The 25,336-nt window shown below is 40.9% G+C and overlaps 1 protein-coding gene across 1 annotated transcript; it reads right to left on the bottom strand.

The window, feature by feature from the left end:
* Nucleotides 1–3,039: 3,039 nt before the first annotated feature.
* LOC133448398 (SAM pointed domain-containing Ets transcription factor) lies at nt 3,040–14,155 on the bottom strand. Its single transcript, XM_061726875.1, has 6 exons — nt 13,807–14,155; nt 6,635–7,072; nt 5,837–6,034; nt 5,149–5,196; nt 4,781–4,915; nt 3,040–4,457 (listed from the first exon to the last, which is right to left on the bottom strand). The coding sequence occupies exons 2-6, from the start codon at nt 7,068–7,070 to the stop codon at nt 4,279–4,281; spliced, it is 996 nt and encodes a 331-aa protein (XP_061582859.1). The 5' UTR covers nt 7,071–7,072; nt 13,807–14,155; the 3' UTR covers nt 3,040–4,278.
* Nucleotides 14,156–25,336: the final 11,181 nt, after the last annotated feature.

Consider the following 25,336-nt stretch of genomic DNA (forward strand, 5'->3'; position numbering starts at 1 on the left):
CGAGCGTCCGACTATCGATTCGTACTGCGTGACATCGGACGCTCTCTGTCCATCTCCCTCCAGCCAGCTGCCACTTCATTGAGGTTTTTGTAGTGAAATGAGGAGGTATCATAGAGATAACTTCTTATTTCAACTAACTGGATCAGCCGTTCCTCATCCGTGACCGTTTCCTACAGCGCTTTCAACCGGCTTTCAACGCGAGCGACAGAAAACGGCCAGCTCAAAACGGCGCGCCGCGTCGCACTGCGCACCGCTGCGTCGCTGCGGCCAGTTAGAACAGTCCAATAGAAAATAAAGCAATGGAATTGATTTTGTCGCTGACGCTCGCTCACATCGCATGCAGTTATGACACGGTGTTAGGACACGGTAACTCCGCCGGCGCCGGAGCTTCCACCATTTTTTCGTAGCGGCGTATCGCGTCATTCGCGTCAGGCAGCCAATCAGCACAGTGGCTCATTATCATAGCCCCGCCCACTCAGAATCCTGCATAGAGAAGGAGGATAGAGAATGGGAAGATAAAGACATGGCTCAGAGGCTGAATTTTTAATTTATTTAGCAAAAACAATCAAAAGCTTGTTTTTAAGACATTCAAGGCCTGTTTAAAATAGGGATTAGATGCCATAATAGGTCCCCTTTAAGGAAAGTACTAATAAACTACCAGTAAAAAAGAAAATAATCCTCTCATTAATCTGACATTTTAGAGGTATAGATAAAAGTAAATGTTGATAAAATAAATGAAAATGAATTTGAATCCCAAAAGTCGAACAACTTTTTTGACTTACTGTCAGAAAAAACATTTCTCTCTTTTCCCAATTAGTATGTAGTCTGTTTGAAACTGCTCTATCAATGAAATATAAATAAAGTTTTAGACGCAGAATTAATTGGCGAAAAGTTACCGTGGTGACGCAAATCAGATAATAACGCACCAGTGGATGACTCCTGATTATGTTCATGCATTAATCCCACCGCTTCCTGCTGCTCATCACTAATTAGAAATTTCAGGCTTCAAAACTCTGTGATTATCTTTTCTTGGCTGATCATTAAATAAATTGATTTAATTCACAGTTACTTCAAGCATGAACTCACAGAAGCATAAAGATATTTTTAATGTAACCGTTTGTCAGAATCAGATGGGGACATTTACATTAATATATGCACTGTGAAATAACTAGATAAAAGTCCATTTGGTCACATAAAAAATCCTATTTGAAATTACTTGTGACTTGTCCTGAGTTTGTTCTGCTCTTTGCAGCAAGTTTTACTTTTTCAGCAGGTGAAAATTAAAGAAAAAGTTGATCTTTTGACCTCCAAAGTGGGATCTGGTGATCTATTATACGAGCTGACTCATGAGTCTTGCTGCAGGAAGTGTTTCTGCAGAGCAATACACATTTGTTCTCAGTTCCCTCCTTTGTTCTTTGATTTTTTTTTCTTTTACTACGCGGCCCCCATCGTCGGGGCTTGAGGCGTCACTGAATGTTTATGGAAAGGAAAAGGATGCGTATATGATTAGCCAATTTAGAGAGTCAGTACAAATTAAACGGTTTCAAGCTCCCAACAGCAGAAATGTTGAAGGTAAGAAGTTGAAATCAGTATAAAGTGGATTAAGGTTAGATTAAGGTTACTGGACTACATCTAGTCATTGATTGTCCGATAAACTGAAAGTAAAAAGGTGAAAAATGTATATGAATTAACATGACTTTGGACAGAGCAGCAACATTAAAATGTCATTAATCCCTTCCCTTTTTGTGGTTGTGGTGTTTCTGTTGACAAATATTATTATTTTTTCCCTCCAGAGTAGTTGAAACAACTTCTGGCAGAGTATTTAACATAGAAAGTCAGTGTTAGGTTCCTCATCTGAATGTGGAGACTAAAGTTCAGGGAGATGTGTTTGCGCCACGTGGTTTAAGTGTAATACCAGATGCTGCCGCTAGAGGGCACGCGTGATCAGCCTTTCAAGAGACGTCTGCAGTCATCGGTTCAGCAGTTCACTTGTTCATCAATAACATTTTCGCTATTAATTAGTTCAATCAACGCACTTGCTGTCAGTAAAAGAGCCTCACTGCCAAGCCGAGAAAGTCTGGAGATTTCTCCAGACTGAAGTTCTATTTGTATACAGCTTGTAGAGCCACGTTTTGAGTTGTATTCATTCATCTAAGTTGTAGTAGTACAATGCTCGTTTGAGCTGCAGAAGTGCACTGTCCTTCAGTCAGTTTATGCAAATAGATGGGATGAAATTGGATAATTCCCTCATAGTTTTGTTCTGAAAGGTCACATTTCCACTTCAGAGATTACTCAAAACAAATTAAAGGGAAATTCTGCAAAAAAATCAGTTGTTTTCAAAAAGGACATTTGCGTCTCCAAGCTTTAAGTACATTTTGCGTTGGCGTTTGTTTTTTTTTTTCACAGTTGTATGTAGGCTATTTACTCCCAACAGTCTCACTAAAACCATTCTGTCTGAATGAAATCCAAGTGTTTCCTTCATGTGGATTTTCCATTTTGCTTCATTTTGGTGGAAAAAAATTCAAGGATGAAATACAGTGTTATAGTGTTATTCAATTCAGTGCAATGTGAGAAAACTTGAGATGTTTGTATCTGTTGAGGTTAAGAAAACATGTCTCTTATAGCCACAAAGAACATATAAATCTATTGAACTAAACAAATAATGAATGTGTATATGCAAATAAACCTCTATACTTTGAGATTTAGCAGTTGCTGCAAACTGCACATCTGCCATTTAATTCTTAAAGCATCTTTATCACGATATCATTACCTCCCAGCGTTGTTGACTAACCAGTCACGTAAGGACAAGCATCCAACCAAAACACAATTCCCTGACATTGCTTCATGTAGGGATAAGTTCTCTCACAACTCATTTCATATTTCAAAAAGCAGTAGAAGACAGTAAAGAGATCTTATCTCGACACTTTCCCACTGACTCACACTTGAAGAAAAGCCTCTAAAGACACATTATATCCTACTGCATGTTGGACTGAAAGAGGGCTGCTAAAAAAAAGCTAAGAAATGATTCAGAAAAGACAATTGAAAAAGAAAAAACATAGTTTATTGAATCCTTTTTTAAAGCTTGAACAGTGTGTCCTCTCCCAGGGAGACAATTATTTACAAATTTCCACATGATAATTGAACGTTGGCAGGACAAACTGGTGTGAAATAGAGAAACCCGAAAAGCAAGAAAAATGACTCGTATGAATAAATCTGGACAAAATCCCCGACCATGTAAGTGGATAATCCACCCTGATTGTACTCAGTAGACAGAAGTGTTCCTTAATCCTGTTTTTCTTAGTAAATGTGGAGTTACTTGGCATACGTTTTATTTCGAGTTGCGGCATCGTCCTGCAATAACGTTCAGAATGTTAAGCAGCTGATTTCTTTTTAAAACCTCTTTAGCAAATAAAAATAAAATCAGGTGGTCGGTAAAATTACCCTGAGAGTCCTTAGAATTAAAGTTACATTGAATTAAATTAGAAGAAAATGATTCATCCTCTGAGGAATGTGAATGTCCGGCTGTGGCTAAAATTTCAATTTATTTACATGTTTTGTCTCATAGAATTATTGATATCAGAAAATCAGCAAAATGCAATATACAGTTATATAAACCAGAGCTGAGAGGATTAAAAACAATACATCTCCACAGCGATGGTGTTAGGGAATGTCTCACTCAAGACAAAAATACACACATGCAGCATTGTCAGCGCAGCCACAGAAGAGTTCGAGGGTCTCACTTTTGCACGAAAAAGCATTTCCTCTTCACCTCTCAGACGAGGTAAAGCACAAAGCGAGAGCCTGGTCTTGAAGATGAACAGGTTCAGCAACTAAACACCATCCGGTGCCAGTGAAAGTGTGGCGCGAAACAAGAGTAGCTGCAGGTGAGGGGCCCGAAGCTGGCGCGAAAAAAGCATTCAGCTGCCAATTTAGGAGTTGTGGGACACATACCAGGAAAATGATCAGGCAGAATGTGCAAATGACGAGGCAGTTTGTTAGTTTGAACCAGTCTTTCTCTTTCAGCGGGAAGAAAAAGTGTGTCTTGTCTGTTTCTCTTTGCACGGATAAGCCTTCATGCAGCACTTGCCTGTTGCTTCAGAGCCGGCAGGGCTCTGGAGATGCAGTGCACGTGTTTCATGTCATCTTTAATCTCAGAGTTAGGTGATTAAGTGCATGGTGAGACACTGTCTCATTGTAATATCATGGTTTTCCTACTCCTTCTCTTCCTCCTCCTCCTCCTCCTCCTCCTCCTCCTCCTCCTAACATGCTGCTACTGTCTCATACTGGATGAACAAACTGGTACACCAGTCTCTGAGAGACGTCGGGCTTTCGGATGATTCCCTTCTTGTAGTACTGACGAATGGAGCGGCTCAGCTTGTCGTAGTTCATGGCAGGTCGATTCTTTCTGAGTCCCCACAGTCTCGCCACGTGTGCCGAGTCTTCGATTTTAAAAATCCCTGGTGGGAACCACAACAGGCTGTTAACAACAGCACATTGTGTGCTCATGCAGAGCGAATTAAAGATCCGTTGTTGCTTTGAAAGTGCAGTTTGAAAAAGACATCAAAGTAGCTGGGATCTAAATTTACATTTGCTACCTTAAAGTTGATGAAAAGGCATTCAAGGTGTTAATTATGTGGGTTATGTGGGTTATGTGGGTTAATTATGATAAACAAAGTCACTATTTTATTATTTTTAATCAAATCTGTTTATACTGAATAGAAATCAATAATAAAAAAAGGCATAACTGTTTTGCTGCATGCCTGGAGACATTAGATTATACCTTTCTCTTTATTGAGCCAGCGGATGCAGCGGCCATAGTTGTGAGGTTTGAGCAGGAGCTCCCTGAGGAACTGCCACAGATGGATAGGTTGACCTGAACAAGAGGAATCTGCCTCGGACCACAGATCCTCGCTGCCTGCAACCAAACACAAACATGAGCTCTCTGAGGTCACTCTGTAGTAACTCACCGATGCTGGATACTCCGAGGGACAAAAGGATGACAAAACTCTTTATTTACTGCCTGAATACAAAATTCAACCCCTTCTCAGTGGAGTTCCTCTTGTGTTTAGTAGTTAAAGTAAAGTGATGTATGGGAAACATTAAGAGTGGTTAATGCCTTTAGATTGTGCATGAGGAAATCCATCCTACCTGTAGTTTTTGTATCTCCAATTGAGCACCTCTCTTTCATCCAGGCAGCTGGAGATAAAACAAAGGGATGGACAATCAATCATTAAAAACAACAAAACAACCTTTTTCTTTAAACTTTAATGCTGGTACCTTTTAATCCTTTCCAAACATATATAAAACAAAGACTGCATGGACAACAGTGGCACAAAGAACTGGAGTGGAAATGCGACACTCATGCTGTTTACATGAAGGGACGGAACATGTACTTTAGGGGGAAGCTTTAGCCCCTCAGTGTTTTAAGGAAAATGTTGCATATCTTTTATAAGTTTTTGGTGGAAGGTGCAAATAAAAATATCTGCAGTCATCTGCAGTCAGGTGTGCCTTAGAAACTGATTTAACGAAAAAGAGCGCTGCTTAACATGACTACATATTCTCAACGTGGTAATAAAACAACAGAGAGTCTTCAGTGCTGATCATTTCTGCCGGCAGCTAAAACTTTCCACATATCTACACCCTTGGCTTACCGTTCTCATTATCTATTGTTTTATTATTCGCAACATAAGATTATCCATTTCTTTTGGAAATGAATGAAGTAACTGGTTTTTATTGGCTCTTACAAGTTCACATTAGGCAAAGATCAGCCAATAAAGTAATCATAGGAAGTGCTTCAGGGCATGATGAGCTTGCTAAGTAAATATTAGTCACTTACCTGACTTCCATATGTCGAGGTGTGCGTGCAGCGTGTCTCCGCACTGTGGGGAGCGCTGGCGAAATTCCTCCTCGCTCATGGCGCACAGATCCTTCCCCGACAGCTCCTGGAAGGCTTTTCCGGCATGAGGCAACCTGTACAGGTGTTCAGTCCACAGCAGCCACTTCTGGACGTTCCCCGTGTTCCACTCCATAGGGTCTGTGAGTAGACAGTGAGATATTAGGACACTTCCAGCGTGCTTTGTTTGAGTGGGAATAATGCCAAATGAAGTCAGATGAGGGCTTTTTTCAGCTGTTTATGGTCTGTCTACCGCTTCACTCAGTAAATCATAATAATTTTGCTTTAATGCCACTTGAGTTCAAATCAGGGGAACAGATGACGGCGATCGCAGGTTTATAACTCCTAGAAGCTGCACTATGCATAAAAAAGCGCTTTCTCTGTTTGCCTTTCATGCAAGCGAGACCTCGCCCATAAGATTGTGTACACGTCGGCTGTCAGGAAAGAACCATTAGGCCTGTCACAATCCAGGGGAACTCATGCAAAAGGTCAGGATTAGACAGATCCTGGAGCTGGCAAACACGACTCTGCGTCAGTAAGAATATGATTCAGGAGATCTGTCATCTTGCCAAGGACGCCCACAGAAAAAGTGTTGATTTTAGCAGTGAGATCCAGTAGTTTCTGAGTCTCTGAATCAATATTCCCTTATTTGCAAATGGTGAGCAGCCTTTTTTCTTCTTTGTTTTCCTCATCAGTTATGTGTGTTGATTCTGTCACACTCATGGTGAAAGTGAAGCCTACCTGGGGTGATGTTGAGCAGTTTGCAGGCCGTTTCGATGTCCTTGAGTACTTCTCCCACGACCATGCTCTGCACCTGCTCCAGCGACCGCTCCTCCTCCTGCCCCTCCAGCCCGGGAGACAGCCCCTGCTCCTGGCTGTCGATGACGGGACACTGCTCCGGTTCCTCCCGGCTCTCCATGCGATGCATGGGCACGGCCAGCGCCTGGGAGGCCTCGGAAACCTTCACCAGCCACGTGGAGTCTTCAATGTGGAGCATATCAAAGCAGGGGAAGTAGAAGCTCGGCATGGCGCGCTCCAAGGCTTCCAGGCTGGGTTTGGTGTCCCCCATGTCCCAGGCTTCCCCAGAGGCTCGGCTTCGATGCAGAGAGTCCTCTGTCATCCCAATCCGGGGCCCGTAGACTGCGGCGTCTGACAAACTGCCGACTGGGTTCGACATGACTGGCACCGGAAGATAAACAATCAAAGAGCAACTGCATTATTAAATATTCTTCAGATTTTGCAAAATATCTTCCAAGGAGCTTTTCAATTATTCACAAAACAGATATCTGAGATTTTCCTCCCACACATCATCTACAACTATCAATTCATCATTACCTTGATGCTAAACCAGCAACTGTTTTGTGAGAAACTCCATCTGAGTTGAACGTGTTGTATGAAGAACTGAGCTGAGCCTGCGCTGGTGCAGCATTTATAAGGAGGCCGAGGTTTAATGGAACACTGGGGAAATGACCCTCAAGAGGGTTAAAACACACACACGGCGCAGACAGGCATGTGGCAAAATGGATTTGACTCCGTCTCTTATTTGTGGGTCAGCGGCCCAGAATGGCTCGTGTCTCGGGGGGTAGCTGACTTGTATTGAGACCTGAGGCAGCTCCGCTTTCAAGGTGCCGTCTCTACAGCCGCCTGTCTCCACTGTCAGCTGGAGATTTTAATCAAATAGAAGTTAAGGCAGCGCAGAGAAGAGTACGCACGAAATCTGCCACACACACACACACACACACACACACAAAAACACTTGTCTGAAAAGAGCTGTAACATCTATCTTTTTTTATTAACCTACAGGTGTCAGAGGAGACTGTGATGAAAGGTGGAGTATTTATGGACGTCACGAGTGTATTGCTGCGTACGGCACCAGTAATGTGTACCCATCGCAGCTGGCTAATGGCAAGACACATGGCTGCCACACAGCAGGTTATCAGCAGTTATGGCTGAGGCCGCCGTAAAGGAAGTGTGCTTCCACACAGCACATGTTTGTCTGAGGACAAACAAATAGAGCCTAATAAAGTTGCAAAATAGCAGATGACTCCAGTCAGGTCAAAAGCTGCTGAGATGAACGCTGGTGTGAAAACACTTCCAGATATTCCACACATCCTTTACAGCAGGGGTGTCAAATGTGCGGCCGAGAGAGATTTTCATGCGGCCCGCGAGAAGTTTCCAACGCAAAAAAACGAAACGTTAATTTACTAAAAAGGAAGGCATAAATAATTGCCATGAATCGCAGCATATCCGATAATATGTTTCTTCTACAAAATTATCGTTATTCCACAAAGAGAGCAGTTTTCAACATTTTTTTAGTTTTCTAGAATGCATTTGCCGATTTTATTTCTTTGTAGACGGTCGTTTATTTTTATTAACTGACTACTATTATATATTTTCGCAGGGAAAATATGACTTCTAAAAAAGATGATAGAAGATATTTATATTTCAGTTTTGAATACGAGGATAGTGACAAAGTAAAACAGTTAATAGAGAAGTGCTGACTTTTTCGGCACACTGGCGTAAATATCCGCGCCAATTTTTAAAAATAAACGTAAATTGTACTGGAAAAATCTCTAAATCACAAAGAAACACTCTCGGATGTAATAAAGATTTTGCTTTTAATTAAATTTCCTATAAAAAAGCGAAATATAAAAAAACCATACTTGTTTCTGTTTATCTTTGTAAAACTATATTAAAAGTATCTTACATAATTTGAAGAAAAAACATTTCAAGAATCAGAATCAGAATCAGAATCAGAAAAGCTTTATTGCCAGGTCAGACATAAATCAGACGAGAGAACTTGACTCCGGTTTACACCGATGGCACCATTAATACGGGAAGAAATATATTTTACATAATTAGAGTGTAAACAAAGTGCATATTTCCTTTAAAATTAACTAAACTGATATTGGATTAGATAACAATAGTAAAAAAAAAAAGAATTAGAAAAAAACATTTTCGCACCGTTTTTGTTATTTTGAGCGCAAGAAAAAAATTGGTCAAATACGGCCCGCCAAGCAAAATGAGTTTGACACCCCTGCTTTACAGCATGTTTCACATTTAATCATGTTTGGCCAACATGGAAACAACACCTTTATTTAGATTTTGCCTGAGGCTACTAACAAGTGGCACAGCTTGTTGAAAAGTCCACATTTCCTTGTTTAATTGTAAAGCTAATAAACTAACTCCTTGGATTCAAAATGTCCCCAAAACTAAACAAAGCTATCATCCACACACACATCCCGAAAGATTTCCTCCCCAGTCGCGGGTCTTCACCTCCTACCACGTCTTCCTTTTATCTCTAAATTTCTCCTAAACTACGGCCCCTCCTCCCTTTTTGCTGCGTCAGGAGTCAGATGAAAAGCCTCTGGGATCCCAACCTGCTGCTGTGTGTCAACTCTGCCCTGCGACAGCTTGCGCTAAACCCATTAGCAAAGCAAATTTAGCCATATTACCTTCTTCCAAAAAGGAAGAGGGGATGCACAGAGAGAAAAAAAAAAAAAAAAGACACAAGCTCAACCCCACCCGGGGGGAGAGGGATTTAAGACCCTGACTGATCTCTAAATGAGTTTGGGTCAAGACGCTGATATTCATTTCAGCAGCATTAGAGCCTGGTCCATTTACTGAGTAAAATCAGGGGCTTTGAGCGCGGCGGAGGAAGACTCCCTGCACGCCGGCGTCCACCCCGGGCTCCTCACTTCTGAGGCTTTTACCTCCAATCATAAAACAGTTGCAGACCAGTTGAATGGATCTGGCTTAAAAAACCCACTCCCATGTAAATTCATTACTTTTTGCTGAACATTTAAGTCTTCAAAGTCATTGAAAAGGGATCAAACCCCCCTCAAAAAAAAAGTCTGGTCTAGTTCAAACTGGACGCACATATCTGAGCTGAAAGAGAAGAGGTCACAGATGAGATTTGAAGCCACCTATATAATGGCGAGCGGCATGTTAGCGCAGCGCTCTGCTGGTGTTGTCTGAGTCTCCAGTTAATGGGCTGTGCACAGCCAGCCGTGACTGTTAGTACGTGAGCGTTGGAGGAAGGTCTTCCTTTCTTTTCCTTGTTATTATTTCTCATGGGAAACTTGCAGCAGCCGAGGAAGCTATTATTCGATGAAGAAGAGTGCAGGCGTGTGTGTGTGTGTGTGTGTGTATTCCTGGTTGGAGGAAGTGATTTGGATCTGTGGATTGCTGCCTGAGGTCATTTCAGATGGGAAAGCAACAAGTGCAGGTGTTCTCGTTCACATTATAAATTAGGTTCAGGAGTAACGAGGGTTTGTTTTTACAGGGTATTTGCTGATTTTATGAAGAGCAGATAAAGACAGAGTTTATGCCGCCTGCAGCTGCGGCGCTCTGACCATCCAGAATGAGACAAACTTCTTTCCTTATCTGTCACACGACATTTACAGTAACAATTATATTCTCTCTTCTCACCCCCTGTGTCCGTTGACTTAACTGTCAAAAGGGGATGATGGTGTAAGTGGTGACTCATTCCCGCTGTTAGGTAAACGCTGGCATCAAACCAACATCCTTTTAGGCTAAGTCATAATTAATGCCAAGCTGTTGGTTTGAAACAATTTTGGCAAGAGGGCTGTATTTAGCCAAAACCTTCACACATGCATAGGTAGACCGATGAGTGAACCTGTCAAGATCTGTTTGTAAAGTTAAGGGGATGAGACGAGCGCCGCTGTAGCCTAAAGGCCCATGCTGGAGTTAAATTGTCGAGACAGCAGACAACTTTTAAGAGAGGCTTTGAAAGACACACGCACACAAGTGTATCTAATCTGCTTCAGAAAGGGTGATTCACTCACAAAAATCACACATTAACTCACGAGTATGGGATTTTGTTACAAATATTGTCTCTGTGTAGTTAGTTTAACATATCCAGACTTGCTTCACATACATTCAGCTACAGAAGCACTAAAACCACAGATAACTGGAGCTATTATCAACTGCATTCGTTCCCCTCGGCTTTTCCGTTTCTGGCTCCATAAAAAAGGCAGCGTCGGGTACGACCTCTCTAACTCTATATGAACTGTTCGTGTAACTGGTTACAACTGTTTTAGGCAAGAAGAGAGAATACTGCAAAGGATTCAAATAGATTCAAATCAATATAAATGCTAAGAGCAACAGAAGAATGCAAATAGAGTGAGTGCATAAAATAATCTATACATTTCACCTCTCAGATTGAATCTTTCAGTATTTTAAGACCAGTCTCACACATTACAGTCCATCTGCCAAATGCAAACGTGAAATCACAAGTTGCCTTTAGTTCAAACTATAATGTGTTATGAAGAGTAACACAACTAAAGCATTTTTCAAAATTCTCTTGTCCTGTATATTAATTACACTATTAAAAATGATCATAATATCAGCCAGATAAAGTTAACATGTTGAACCATTTCAAATTTTCGCCATATTAATTACGAAAAAGAGCTTTCTCCTGTTGGTTTTCCGATAGCTGCAGAGATCCGGCTCTCAGGTAAACGTGGGAACAGAGCAAACATTGCACAAAAACACAATCCACAGCGTCACGTGGCTGCTGTCACTCTGCTACCTATTTTGCATAATGATGCAAGACATGTTACACAGAATTAAAAAAAAGTAAAAGTGACTGTTATGTGGAACAAACCTGCTGCAACAAGCAGCATTTTGGAGAAAGTTGGAAGGTAACCTCTGGCCAGTTTAAGTTTTCAGGATGAATCAGCGCCCTTATCGTGCCAATTCACTGGAAATCTTGGCATTAAACTTTTTAATACAAATGAGCCATTACTTTCATTGCCACAACTGGGAAACTGAAGTTTGGGACTGCAGATCTGAACGTCCTCAGTATTCAAATCATTTCGGTTCATTTGAGTCTTTTTCTTGTTAATCTTGTCATTGTGACCTGTTATTCTGCAACGACGCCACCCTAACATAACAATGCGCAATGACATGTGCTGCTCTTGATGCACCTATAGGCTATTTCCTGGTATTGACATAAAAAGTGTTGAGTAATTTGTGGCCTAAACGTGATGAACTGGGCCTGAGGCAGCTTGCGTCATTTACAAGTGCTGTATAAAAAAAATCTCCTGGTGATTTAGCACCAGTATAAACTTGAAATGTGAACAAAATTAGAATAAAGGTTTGGCCAAATCAAACCCTGACAGGAGTAAAGCTGTAGGAGAAATTATTGGTGTGACAGTTGAGATGGTTTGTAAACTTTGAAATGTGACCTGACTGTCTTCTTTTTGGCTACAGTAGTGTGGCAGGAAAGAATAATGTTTGAATTCTCTCATTATCTCCCTTCATCTTTCCTTTTTTTAATGGATGCACAGTATTAATGGATACAGTATGTGAGGTAGACTGGTTTGCTGCATACTGTAAATCTTTCCAGATACTTCTGGTTGAGTGCTGATGTAGCACGGATTGATCCTGAATAAATGCAACTATGGAGAAATCCTAAATTCCTTCAAAGTTAGGCTGAGTTTTCACCTTCAGCTTCTGCCCATATACCCTGATATTTAGGGAAGTATCAGCTACAAGGGAATGGTTAAAGCAACACTCAACAGTTGATATATGCGCCGTGAGCTATAAGTGGGTGGAAATTAATCTTTTGAAAAGCAGCTTGTACTTGGATGTCGGCCACTTAGGGAAAACGTCTGGAGAGATACAGCGGGAAAGGAAGTTTAACTTGTCCAGACTCCCTTGTGTCTCTTCTGATTTCTGCCTAGGCTTAAAGTGTTTTTTTTCTTTCTCTCTTCCCCTTGTAAACCATGAAAAAGAACCAGAAGTTTTCGCTCCTTACATGATACACACAAATCTGCCTCTAACATGTAGTGTGGTGTTGAAAAAGTGTGCTGATGTTTCGTACGTCTGTTTGGCGAAGCTGTAACCTCCGTAAATGTGATCAGAGATGCTGTAAATGTCATCAAGGCCAGAAAAAAGGGTTGAAATAGTTCTAATTATTAATTAATTATTTAAAAAAATAATTTAAAAAAGATGTACGGAGGACAAACTTATTTAGTTTTTTTTGGTTAGGAGGCTGTTGCCACTTTTAAATTAAACAGGTCAAATTAAAGTTAGTATTGTAAAGCATCTTTATCATTTTTGTGGTGACACACCTAAACACCAGTTCTGTTACTTTACATTCCTGTAGTGTAGTAGTTGTGGTATTTTATTGTTTTCTCCCATGTTGACTACAAATGAATACAATAACTGCAATCAAATCTTCTTCCCTAACCTGGAAAGCAGCGACAAATCTGTTTATCTCACCTTAAAGAGCAGGTTTTGTTCACCGACGGCCAAAATTCTCAAAGAAACCTTATCTCTCACAAAATCTTGAATTTAATCACCCTGCGTGCGAGCAGTCGAACATCAACTGTTGTTTTCATCGGCGATTTCTGAAAGGATTATCTGGTAACATAATTGATGTGTCTTTGATACCTGCAGATGTCGTGAACATCTGCCAATATGTGTTTGGTGTTTCTGGGAATCAAATTATTTGTGTTATTTTGAGACTGTAAAGATCTATTATTCTTATTTCTTTCTTTTTTGTTTAAATTTTAAATCATGCTTTTTATTTATGTTTTAATGTCTTTGTAAGGCATTTTAAATCACCTTGTTGTTGAATTGTGCAATAGAAGAAAAAAAAAACGGTGTGCAAGTTAATGATTATCACAAATTACTACATTTTCGCAGCTATTACTTTTGCTGATGCTTGAAAACATTAACTAAACATCTCTTTTTTTCTTAAAGATGAGATTATTAACGTCTTCATGCCATCATATGCTCTCATACAGAAGTAAATCTGGTTAAATCCCAAAAAACCACATGTGATATCCCACATATATTCCTCCTTTAAATAACAATACAGTGAAAAATGTAACAGAGGCTCATAAAATAGGGAAAACATGGTGTGAGGAGAGTCTTCTTACCGCTGTAAAGATGCTCTGACTGTCAGAGACAAACACTTGATGGGATGGCAGCAGGTGCCGGGCTGTTTCCGATCAACGCTTGGCTCAGATGGGATGCTCAGGTGAGGATGGAGGTGCAGCGAGCGGCGGGCTCACCTCAGTCTGCTTCCCTCTGACGACTGCTGCGGAGCCCCGGGGATGAGGCCTGGAAGCCTCTCGGGCTCTTTTTTTCCTCTCTTTTTTTCCCCCCAGAATAACTCTTAACTTGAAAGGCACAGCCTAAAGCACAACTGCAAACTAACTCTCAAGTGAAAGCACCTGCTGGGGGTGTGTGCAAAGCGGGACGAGGCGAGGGCAAGCGGCTGGGTGACTGAGTGCAAAGGAATTCCTGCACCATTGACTGCAATTTATATTTATAGGCCAGTCATGTTTACTTATGCACACAACCCAGTGAGGGTGTCTATTTGTGTGTGTTGGTGTGTGTGTGAGAGGGAGAGAGGGAGAGAAATAGAGAGAGAGGATGAGTCTCCTTCCAGATCAATTCAGACCTCAGAAACTAATGCAGTAGTTGACCTGTGTCAATAGCTGAAACACTTCAAAATGATTAAAGGTGGAAGTTTATCCACCTATCCACTTTGTAAAGGTGATTGATGTAAATTACACAGTTACTCATACTTGGCTTAAACTTTAAAGACACTTTTTAACGGTGAGAAGTTTGACGTTAATGAAAAAACATTTAAGTTACGACTGAAATTAACTTTAAGCCGCTGCGATCTTACTCTTATACTGTGTGTTAGAAACGGTGGTATCCATAGTGATGCCACTCATACTGTTTTGCTTTTTCAGGTCACTATTTGGCCATCGCCTGTATTTTTTCTTCTTTTCTTTCTCAGGTGAATGTAGCTTGAGAGTAGCAGGCAGTTCCCACCAGGTGCAGAAGCAGCACAAAAGAAATGGCTGAACCTCAACAGCCGGATCAGTTTCCACACGGATGCTCCCGCCGGCAGGAAGTCAGAGCTGGGAGAATCTGGGAATTTGTCAAAATAAAACATCACAAGCTGGTTCTGACCGGCACAGCAACATTACATTTACCCATGGGTTAACGATTCAGAGGGTTTTAGAAGAGACTTTAACCAAGTATGAGGAGAGGACAAGAGAGAAAGAGAAGCCGTTGCGTCTGCACACGCCGCCGGGCTTTTGATGAGGGACATTTTGATTGGTCTTCGATTTGTGGCCAATGATGAACTCCAGTTACAGTAGGTGAGGGGGAGCAGCAGCCTGAGCACAGACGCTCAAACCTCCCGCTCCTCAGCCACCTCCTCCAGCTCTTGTGGGAAAATACCAATGAATCCCCTGAGTCATCCAGGAGATGTAATCTCTGAAGTCTTTCCCGGAATAGATCACACCCAGGGCACAATCAAGTTGGGTCTAATTTGCATGTTCTTCTTCTAGTGTGCCTGGGCTGGCTCCTGGGTGTTACTGTGGGAGGCCCAGGTACTGGTGTCGGCGCGGGGACTGGACATGTAGTATGGTCATAGGTATATACAGAGGTGGAAAAAGTACAAAAATATTGTACTTAAGTAAAAGTACAAATTTTCTGCTTGAAAATTACTTAAGTAAAAGTAAAAAGTACCCATTAAGAACATTACTTAAGTAAAAGTATAAAAGTACCTCAACTTAAATATAATAAAGTACCAAAATGTACTTAAGTACAAAAGTAAAAAGTACAAAATTCAAAGTACAAAATTATTTTCAAAAGGATTGCAAAGAAATGAAGAATCCAAGAATTTGCTTACAACTCTAAATAATGGTGATATTATTCTGACCCCTTTAGCGTTTGTTTGCATTATCCCATTTTCCGGTGTAACGCGGAACCATAAATCAGCCCCCGCTGTGCTGTTCTTTAATTTGTAGCGACGTGTCCAATTTTAAATATAGCGGATTAAAAGTACGATTTTTTCCTTGAAAATGTAACGAAGTAAAAGTAAAAGTACAGAAAAATGAAAGTATCAATAAAAGTACAAATTTGTTACTTTACACCACTGGGTATATACATGTGTATATATGTGGAAATGCATGTATCTCTACATATGTGGACAGTAACAAGTATATGTGTATATTTATGCTTTAATCTTTGTGAGAATGGTTGTAATGAATATGAGTGTATATAAATTCACATTGTAAATAATGTATGCATTTATGTATAGATGAATACAGCGACTCAGGGTAAATAGTGTTTATATACAGTGACATAACTGCATGTGGCAATAATCGACTAAGGTATCTGAATTTATACTCAGGTATACCACAATATATATTTATACTGTTGTGAGAAAGTGAGCAACCCCTCCCCTTCTCACCGTCACCGGACTTTTTTAATGTGTGTGGCAGAGTGGAGGATTGGGCGTGGTCTGCGGGGGGAGCAGCACACAGGTGTACCTGGTTCTGCTGATTGGGCCCACCTGTGCCCAATCAACCTCCCCACCCTGCCTGGCTTCATAACCAGTGGCTGCATACCAGAAAGGTGCCTGCTGAGTGGAGGTAGCTTGCTGAGAGGCTTTACTCAATGTGCCATTTTTTAGAATACTGATTTTGCCTTGGCCTGTATGTCTTTGTGCTTTTTTGCATACAATAAAAAGCCTTATTTTTTTGGCATTCCGCGCTCTGCGGGGTCTCTCCTTTACACCTCATCACCCAGGTCCAGTTTGCCTGATCCCCTTGTACGTGGGGAGGCCACTCTGGTGCCTCACAACTGTATAAAATACCTACTAATAATTTTTGTAACTGTGTAAGTTACACACGCTCGAAGATTTAAACAATGAATTCAAGAGAGACATTTTTCTGTGAGTGAGCACATCTCTTTGTGGCCCTGTGATAGACTGATGATCTGTCCAGGAATTTTACTGGTTTTTAACTGGTTCAAATCCATTGAGACGCCAAATAGGGTTGAAGTGGGTGTAAAAAATGAATGAATGTCCCATGGTCTGGAGTTTCTTTCGTTTCAAGGATTATGTTGTTTTTATAGTCTGGGTTTTTCTGTTTTTTTTTTTATTTTTTATTATAGTGTTTTGCTTGTGAAGGTCCTAGTCTTTGTTCAGTAAATGCTATTTTTTAAAGTGATTTCCCTTGTGCGTGATTTCTGCTTTGCCTTCTTTTTATCTGCATAAACACGTACAGTGATGTACATTAAGACTGGCCACAGTGTCTTGTTACTCAAAACTGTAATGGACCCAGTTTTAACCCTAATGCAACAGTCTAGCACGCTGGTACAAGGACAAAGGCTCAAATCTTTAAGCCTAAGGTCTTCTTTTCTTGTCTCCATGTATAAATGGGGTTCTTGTCTGCAGTTGCTGCTGGCAACGGGCAAAACCAAAGCTCCAACCCAAACTGTAATAAACTTAATTGATATGTACATTAACAGTGTTTGTGGATTTTTGTTGACCAAATAAAGGAATAACTCCGTCTTACAAACTGCTATCTCATAGATGATGAGATAGATGAGATCATAAAAATGAACTTGAAGAACAGGATCTGGGAATATTTATGAATGATCTTAGCAGGTTTTCAGTAATATTGGTGTGTTCGTTCTCCTTTTTTGACATTATCAGCAGCAGGTAACTGGAGTTTCATCATATCAGAGTAGAAATTTTCACGATGAAGCTACGTTACAACCCAGTACATTTAACAGAAATTACACTGACAGTAAACACAATGAGCAAAATATGACAGTTGCTAAGAGTAATTAAAGTGTTACCTTGGTCCACAGAGGATGATTTAATAAAATTTCTACGTAGGCTATACCAAGACAATCCTGGATACCAACACGATACTTGACACCAAATGGCTAGACATCCTAATTTCTATGGCCATACTGTGTCGGGGATGTGGGTAATAGGACCCAGACTTTATTAACCGAAAAAGTTGTTTAGCAGGATGCAAAAACCCAAACATGAACATGACAAGATCCAAAACAAGCTGACCTGAAACATGGAAGGAAGGAACAGTACGGACCAGCAGGGAGCAGGGTGAAGACAATACAAGATATACACTGGAGGCTAGACGAGACACAGGTGCAGACGATCAGGACAGATGGGAACAAGGGAGGTCTTGGGGGAACAAGATGGGAACAGATGGGAACAAGGGAGGTCAAGATGTAACTGAAACATAAAGGGTTTCAAAATAAAACAGGAACTAAACACCAAACTAAACTAAACACCAAATACTGTATGTTATATATAATATAGGTACATCAAATAAACTGACACATTGATTTGATCAGGATCTTGGTTGATGGAAAATGATCTCCCCTTTGGATATCCAACATTTTTTATTCATCTTTTTTGGCAGCTCGTATAGTTTGTCGATCAGAGAGATCATTTAATGTTACATTTTTACAAAGCCAAAGACAACAAACTGACTCACTGCTTCAGTCATACCTTCAGTCTCATCCTCACTCCAACAACCTGTCAGTGTCTCCTGTAAACTCTCTCCTATCCGAGCACTATTTAATAATGTTTGAATTTAACATTGTCAAAGTTAAAGCACAAAATAAGAGGTATTACTTTATCAGATGTTTATCCAATAAAGCTATTGCTAAATTTAGGCCATCGCTTCTCATCTTCCTACAGTGGAACGTACAGTAGCGAAGCAGTTGAGGGCTGTGACCTACAGGTCAGGAGGTTCAACCTGTGCAGATGTTGATTTCCCAAACATTTTAACTAATTATATACCAATTTCCAAACTTCCATTTGAGTCTAAAATTCTGGAAAAAGTAGGTGCTAGCCAGTTATGTGACCATAGTACTGATCTATTTGTAGTTTTCAGTCAGGCTTCAGAATGCATCATAGCACAGAAACAGCACTGGTTCTAGTCACAGATTCTCACGGCGTCAGCATTTCACTGCACAGGTTAGAGCATGTTGTTGGGATTAAACAGATAGAAATCAACAAGAGCAGGTCTCTCCAGTGTAAGCCTCCCTCCTCCGCTGCCTCCCTGTAAAAATTGGAATCTAATTAAAAAGGTTTCTACTTGCGTATGAAGCCCAAAACGGCCTTCCTCTGCGATATTTGAAGACCTGATAGAGCTCTACATTCTCAGAGTAAATGTGTACTCGTAGTTCCTAGAATATCCAAATGTAGATCTGGAGGACGGGTCTTCTGCTATCAGGAACCGTTACTATGAAACCAACTTCCAGTTCGGGTACACCACCTCCACCTTTAAAACCAAACTTAAAAGATTTCTGTTCAGTAAAGATTCTAGTTAGTGTAAACTCTAGTGTGTTGGGGCCTGTAGTCATACCTGCAGCTACAGGATAAGACTAAAGCAGCTCATCTTAAACATAGCCTCGTCGTAGATCAGAGGTGTCAAGTAACGAAGTACAAATACTTTGTTTCCTTACTTAAGTAGAAATTTTGGTTATCTATACTTCACTGGAGTAATTCTTTTTCAGACGACTTTTTACTTTTACTCCTTACATTTTCACGCAATTATCTGTACTTTTTACTCCTTACATTTTAAAAACAGCCTTGTTACTCTATTTCATTTCAGCCTTTAAAAAAAAAACTACCCAGTTAAATTGTGCCATCCGGATAGAGTGAATTTGGTTGTGGTTGTGGCACAGATGTTCTTGTCCAGTTTTGTTCTTACATCCGTTGCCCTCAGATTCCTGCAACTAAACTTGGATGTACATTCCAATAAACATTAGGATAAACGGGTGGGTTAAGCAGTGGGTTAAGCAGCGGCTCATATACTGAGGCTACAGTCCTCCTCCTGCAGCGGTCGCAGGTTCGAATCCCGGCCTGTGCACCTTTGCTGCATGTCATCACCATTCTCTCTCTCTACCCCTTTCCAGTCTGCATCTTCAATAAAGGGCCACTAGAGCCCAAAAAAAACCAAAAAAAAAACCATTAGGATAAATGATAACATGCCTCTGAAGTTTGACTTTTTGCACCATTACAATACTTATAGGCAACTAGTCATCATATCTTCTGCTCTCTGAAACACATGTTAATGCTCAATAGTACACATATTTGTGAGACATGTGAGGCCGACTCCAGAGACCTTAGTTAGGTGCATCCCGGGGGCCAGAGCGGGCGACATAGAAGCAAATTTGAAGCTGCTGGCAAAGGGTAATCGTAAATATGGTAAAGTTATCATCAATGTCGGAGCTAATGACTCCCGTCTTCGCCAGTCGGAAGTAACTAAAATGAATATTGTCTCGGTGTGTAACTACGCCAAAAGTATGTCGGACTCCATAGGTTTTTCTGGTCCCCTCCCCAATCTGACCAGCGATGACATGTTTAGTCGCATGCTCTCGCTCCGCCACTGGTTGTCTCAGTGGTGTTCAGAAAACGACGTGGACTTTATTGACAACTGGGAGACATTCTGGGGAAAGCCCGGTCTGATCAGAAGGGACGGCATTCATCCCACCCGGGATGGTGCAGCTCTTATGTCTAGAAATCTGGCCAATGTTATTAGACACTCCCCCTGACAATGCAGAGTCCAGGCCAGGATGCAGAGCTGCAGTTTAACACACTTCTCTGCTGTCTCTCGAGGACCAACGCCTGCCAATAAAACTGTAGGATTGCATTATGTAATTAGCGACTCTAAAACTGTAGGATTACATGATATTGGCGACTCTGGCCAGGTGCCTAGCAAAATAGAAGTGGTTGCAGTTCCCCGCCCTCCAAAAGTTCACCAGGTGCGGCGTTTTGGAGGCGTTAACCAAAATAACCTTGTAAAAATGAAAACCAATGTACATTTGGTACCAATTACAGACCGAAAAATTAGATGCAGATTACTAAATATACGATCATTAAGCTCTAAGTCTCTGTTAGTAAATGATATAATTACAGAGAGCAGGAGTGATATTTTCTGCTTAACAGAAACATGGTTACAGGAGGAAGAGTATGTTAGTTTGAATGAATCAACTCCGCCCGGCTACTTTAATCATCACATTCCTAGAAGCACGGGCCGAGGCGGAGGAGTCGCAGCAATTTATAACTCCGGTCTCCAAACAAAAATTGAACCTAAGTGCAATTATAATACATTTGAAAGCCTCATGCTTGGTCTGAAATTTCCGAGCTGGAAATCAGAGAAGCCAGTTGTGTTAGTGGTAGTGTACCGGCCCCCTGCTGGTGCGTATCTAGAGTTTTTGTCTGAATTTTCAGATTTCCTTTCTGGATTATTGATCAGCACAGATAAATTCATCATAGTGGGTGATTTTAACATTCATATGGATGTTGAAAGCGATAATCTTAAATTAGCCTTCGATTCTCTTCTAGAATCAATGGGTATCTCACAAAAAGTGGATAAACCGACGCACTGTTTTAATCATACTCTCGATCTCGTTCTCACCTACGGTGTTGAAACTGATGGTCTGTTGGTGTCACCTGTAAACTCCCTTTTATCCGACCATTACTTAATAACGTTTGAATTTAATTTTGTTGATGTTGAAGTGCAAAATAGGAGGTATTATTTTAGCAGATGTTTGTCTGATGAAGTTATTGTTAAATTTAGGGAGGCCATTGCTTATCTTACGACAGTGCGAAATAGTGATGTAGTCGAGGCCAGTGACCTGGGTTCTACCTCTACAGATGTTGATTTCCTTGCTAGTAACACTGCTGATTTGTTGCATTCAGCTTTAGAGGAAGTTGCTCATTTGAAAAGGAGGGTTTCAAGCCACAGGAGCTTAACTCCCTGGTATATTTCAGATATCCGCATGTTGAAACAAAACATGCGTAAAATGGAAAGGAAGTGGTACTCTTGTAGGTCTGTAGACTCTTATCGTGAATGGAAAGATATTCTAATAGTATATAAAAAAGCCATTCGCAAAGCCAGAACAGCTTATTATTCAATGTTGATAGAGGATAACAAAAGTAACCCACGTTTGCTGTTCAGCACTGTAGCCAGTCACAACTCTGTTGAGCCGTGCATTCCTGCAGCTCTCAGTAGTGAAGACTTTATGAGCTTCTTTAACAGTAAAATCACGAGAATTAGAGAAGAAATCAACCAGCCGGTTGTAGGTGTTTCTTCAGCTTTAGCGACTTCCCTAGGCTCTGACTTGTCTCTAGACTGTTTTGATCCAATAGACCTCCCTGAGCTGACTTCACTTGTTAATAGAACTAAGTCAACCACATGTATGTTAGACCCCATCCCGACTCGACTATTCAAACATATTTTTTCTCTTATTGGTACGACAATACTGGACCAAATTAACCTATCCCTAAGTTTAGGATATGTACCACAGGTTTTCAAAGTCGCAGTAATTAAACCTTTACTTAAAAAACCTTCTCTTGACCCAGACACCTTAGCTAATTATAGACCAATTTCCAACCTTCCATTTGTATCTAAAATTCTGGAAAAGGCAGTTTCAAGCCAGTTATGTGACTATTTGTATAGAAATGATCTGTTTGAAGTCTTTCAGTCAGGGTTCAGAATGCATCATAGCACAGAGACAGCATTGGTTCGAGTCACGAATGACCTCCTTATGGCCTCAGATAAGGGATTAGTTTCCATACTGGTTCTACTGGACCTCAGTGCTGCTTTTGACACTATAGATCAGGGATATTCAATTGGCGGCCCGCGGACCACATGCAGCCCGCCAGGAGCTTTTATGTGGCCCCTGGTCATATTTAAAAAAAAGGGAGTGTTTGTTTGTTAAAAAAAAAAAAAAAAAAAAAAAAAATTTATAATATTTTTATAACTGGCTACTATGGACTAAAATGGTTGTGCCCAATGCTTAATATAATATTCAAATAAGGAAATCTTGGTGGAAAGTGGTGCTTTGTCATTATGGCATGTTTTATTAAAAGTAGGTCAATATCAATTTCATTAAGTTTGCTCAATGCATGGTTTCAAAATCAACTTGCATTCAAAATAATATTTCTTTATCTGAATATTATATTTAACATTCACAATTACTAAATCTGGAAAAAATTAATACATAATTCATATGTAAACTAGATATATTCAAATGTATAATACAAATGTATTAGATTTACATAAGTCTTCGTCTTTGAGTGCAAAATACATTTTGAAAAACCCCACATTTTCAAATTGTGCGGCCCTCTCCATACAGTCCTTTTGCAGATGTGGCCCCCGGCCGAATCTAGTTGAATACCCCTGCTATAGATCATGGCATTTTACTGCACAGGTTAGAGCATGTTGTTGGGATTAAAGGGACAGCTCTATGTTGGTTTAAATCATATCTATCTGACAGGTTTCAGTTTGTTCATGTACATGAGGTTTCTTCAGAACAGTCAAGGGTCTGTTATGGTGTTCCGCAGGGTTCAGTACTAGGGCCAATCTTGTTCAGTTTATACATGCAGCCATTGGGAAGTATAATCCAGAATCACGGCATACACTTTCATTGTTATGCTGATGATACGCAGCTCTACTTGTCTATGAAGCCGGATGAAACAGAACCGTTAGTTAAACTTCAGGCATGTCTAAGGGACATCAAGGACTGGATGTCCAGAAATTTCTTGCTTCTAAATTCAGATAAAACAGAGGTTATCATTCTTGGTCCAGAGCATCTTAGGAAGGGATTAGATGGTGTTGCGATGGCTTCCAGTGCAACTGTGAGAAACCTTGGTGTTATTTTCGATCAGGATTTGTCGTTTAAACCATATGTTAATCAGGTTTGTAAAATAGCCTTTTTCCATCTCCGTAATATTGCAAAGATTAGGAAAATCCTCTCGCAGAGTGATGCAGAAAAACTAGTTCATGCGTTTGTATCTTCTAGACTAGATTACTGTAATGTGTTGTTAGCAGGATGTCCAAGTAAATTGCTTAATAGGCTCCAGCTGATCCAAAATGCAGCAGCACGAGTACTGACAGGAATTAGCACGAGAGACCACGTCTCTCCAGTGTTAGCGTCGCTCCATTGGTTACCCGTAAAATTCAGAATCCAATTTAAAATTTTATTACTTGCGTATAAAGCCCAAAACGGCTTAGCTCCGCATTATTTGCAAGATCTGATAGTGCCTTATGTTCCTGTCAGAGCTCTCTGTTCTCAGAGTGCAGGTTTACTCGTAGTTCCTAGAGTATCCAAATGTAGATTTGGAGGGCGGGCGTTCTGCTATCAGGCACCACTACTATGGAACCAACTTCCAATCTGGGTTAAGGAGGCTGACACCACCTCCACCTTTAAAACTAAACTTAAAACATTTCTGTTTAGTAAAGCCTATAGTTAGTGTTTAGTAAACCTCTAGCTGGTGTTGGTAAATCTTTAGGTAGTGTAAACTTTAGTGTGTCAGAGTCGCTCCTGTAGTTTCTTGTGCTGGCCCCCCCTTCTCCTCCCTTTTCTCTCTTTTGTCCATGTTGCAGCATCCTTTGCCGGACACCGGAACCTGCAGTGTGGGAGTGAGGGGGGCAGGGTAACGGCCCCTTTTGGGCGGGGGAGAAGGTTCGTCCCTCAAGACTCCTCTCCCTGGCCCTGCCCCTTTTCAACCTTTCCCCGACCCTGCACCCCAACCTGGGACTTGATGATTAGACCGGAGCTTCGGGAGCTGCGTGCTGGCCTGCGGTCCCCACCCCTGGTCATCCCGTTGCTGCTTCCACCTGCCTCCTGTGCTGTTGCCGTCCCTGACCCACCAGTCTGGCCCTCGGCAGGAGGGTCCCCCCTTACGAGCCTGGTCCTGCTCAAGGTTTCTTCCCTCCTAAAGGGGAGTTTTTCCTTGCCACTGTTTGGCTTAAGGTTTTTCTCCCACTAGGGGAGTTTTTACCTGCCATTGTTTATGTAATAACTGCTCGGGGGTCATGTTCTGGGTATGGGTCTCTGGAAAGCGTCTAGAGACAACTCTGTTGTATTAGACGCTATATAAATAAAATTGAATTGAATTGAACATATATGGTTCTTTAATATATTTGCATTATACTAAGATGCATTCATTTTCAATGGCTTTTGTCCTTAATGGCTTTTTTCCCCCTTACATTACTTTTACTTTTATACCTTAAGTAGTTTTGAAACCAGTACTTTTATATTTTTACTTGAGTAAAAAACTTGAGTTGATATTTCAACAGTATTTTTAAACTCTAGTATGTATACTTCTACCTGAGTAATGAATGTGAATACTTTTGACACCTCTGTCGTAGATATGGCAGAGCTTCAGGAGCTGCATCCTGACCTGCAACCCCCACCTCTGACCATCCGAGTGCTTACCTCCACCTGTCTGTATAGATGTCTCAGTTGGATATCTACTGACATCCTGACCTGCAGTCCCGTCATCTGACCACCTCACTGTCTGCTGTCCACATCTGATTATATAGTCATCTCTGTAGTTCACCAACTAACCATGTATCGTGTTTACATAGAACTCTTAGTTCCCTACTAACAGATAATTAATACTAATATATCTTGTCTTTTGTACATTTGACAAATGATCTGTGTCTCTTCTCTTTCAGTTCTTCCTTCTCTCTGTCTGTTTTCTTTTTTCCTGCTCTCCACGACTGGCCTCCGGCAGGAAGGCCCCCCCCTTATGATCCAGATCCTGCTTGAGGTTTCTTCATCGCTAAAGGGGAGTTTTGTAATGTTATCTTATAATTGCTT

Source organism: Cololabis saira, chromosome 8, assembly GCF_033807715.1.
Source record: "Cololabis saira isolate AMF1-May2022 chromosome 8, fColSai1.1, whole genome shotgun sequence".
Taxonomy (NCBI): domain Eukaryota; kingdom Metazoa; phylum Chordata; class Actinopteri; order Beloniformes; family Belonidae; genus Cololabis; species Cololabis saira.

What these genes read in the sequence shown, in the direction of transcription:
- LOC133448398 (XM_061726875.1), bottom strand. Translation starts at nt 7,070, where the DNA reads ATGTCGAACCCAGTCGGCAGTTTGTCAGACGCCGCAGTCTACGGGCCC. An exon ending in ACTGCTCAACATCACCCCAG is followed by an intron (nt 6,035 to 6,634) that starts GTAGGCTTCACT and finishes GTCTACTCACAG; the next exon opens with ACCCTATGGAGTGGAACACG. An exon ending in CTGGCTCAATAAAGAGAAAG is followed by an intron (nt 4,458 to 4,780) that starts GTATAATCTAAT and finishes GGTTCCCACCAG; the next exon opens with GGATTTTTAAAATCGAAGAC.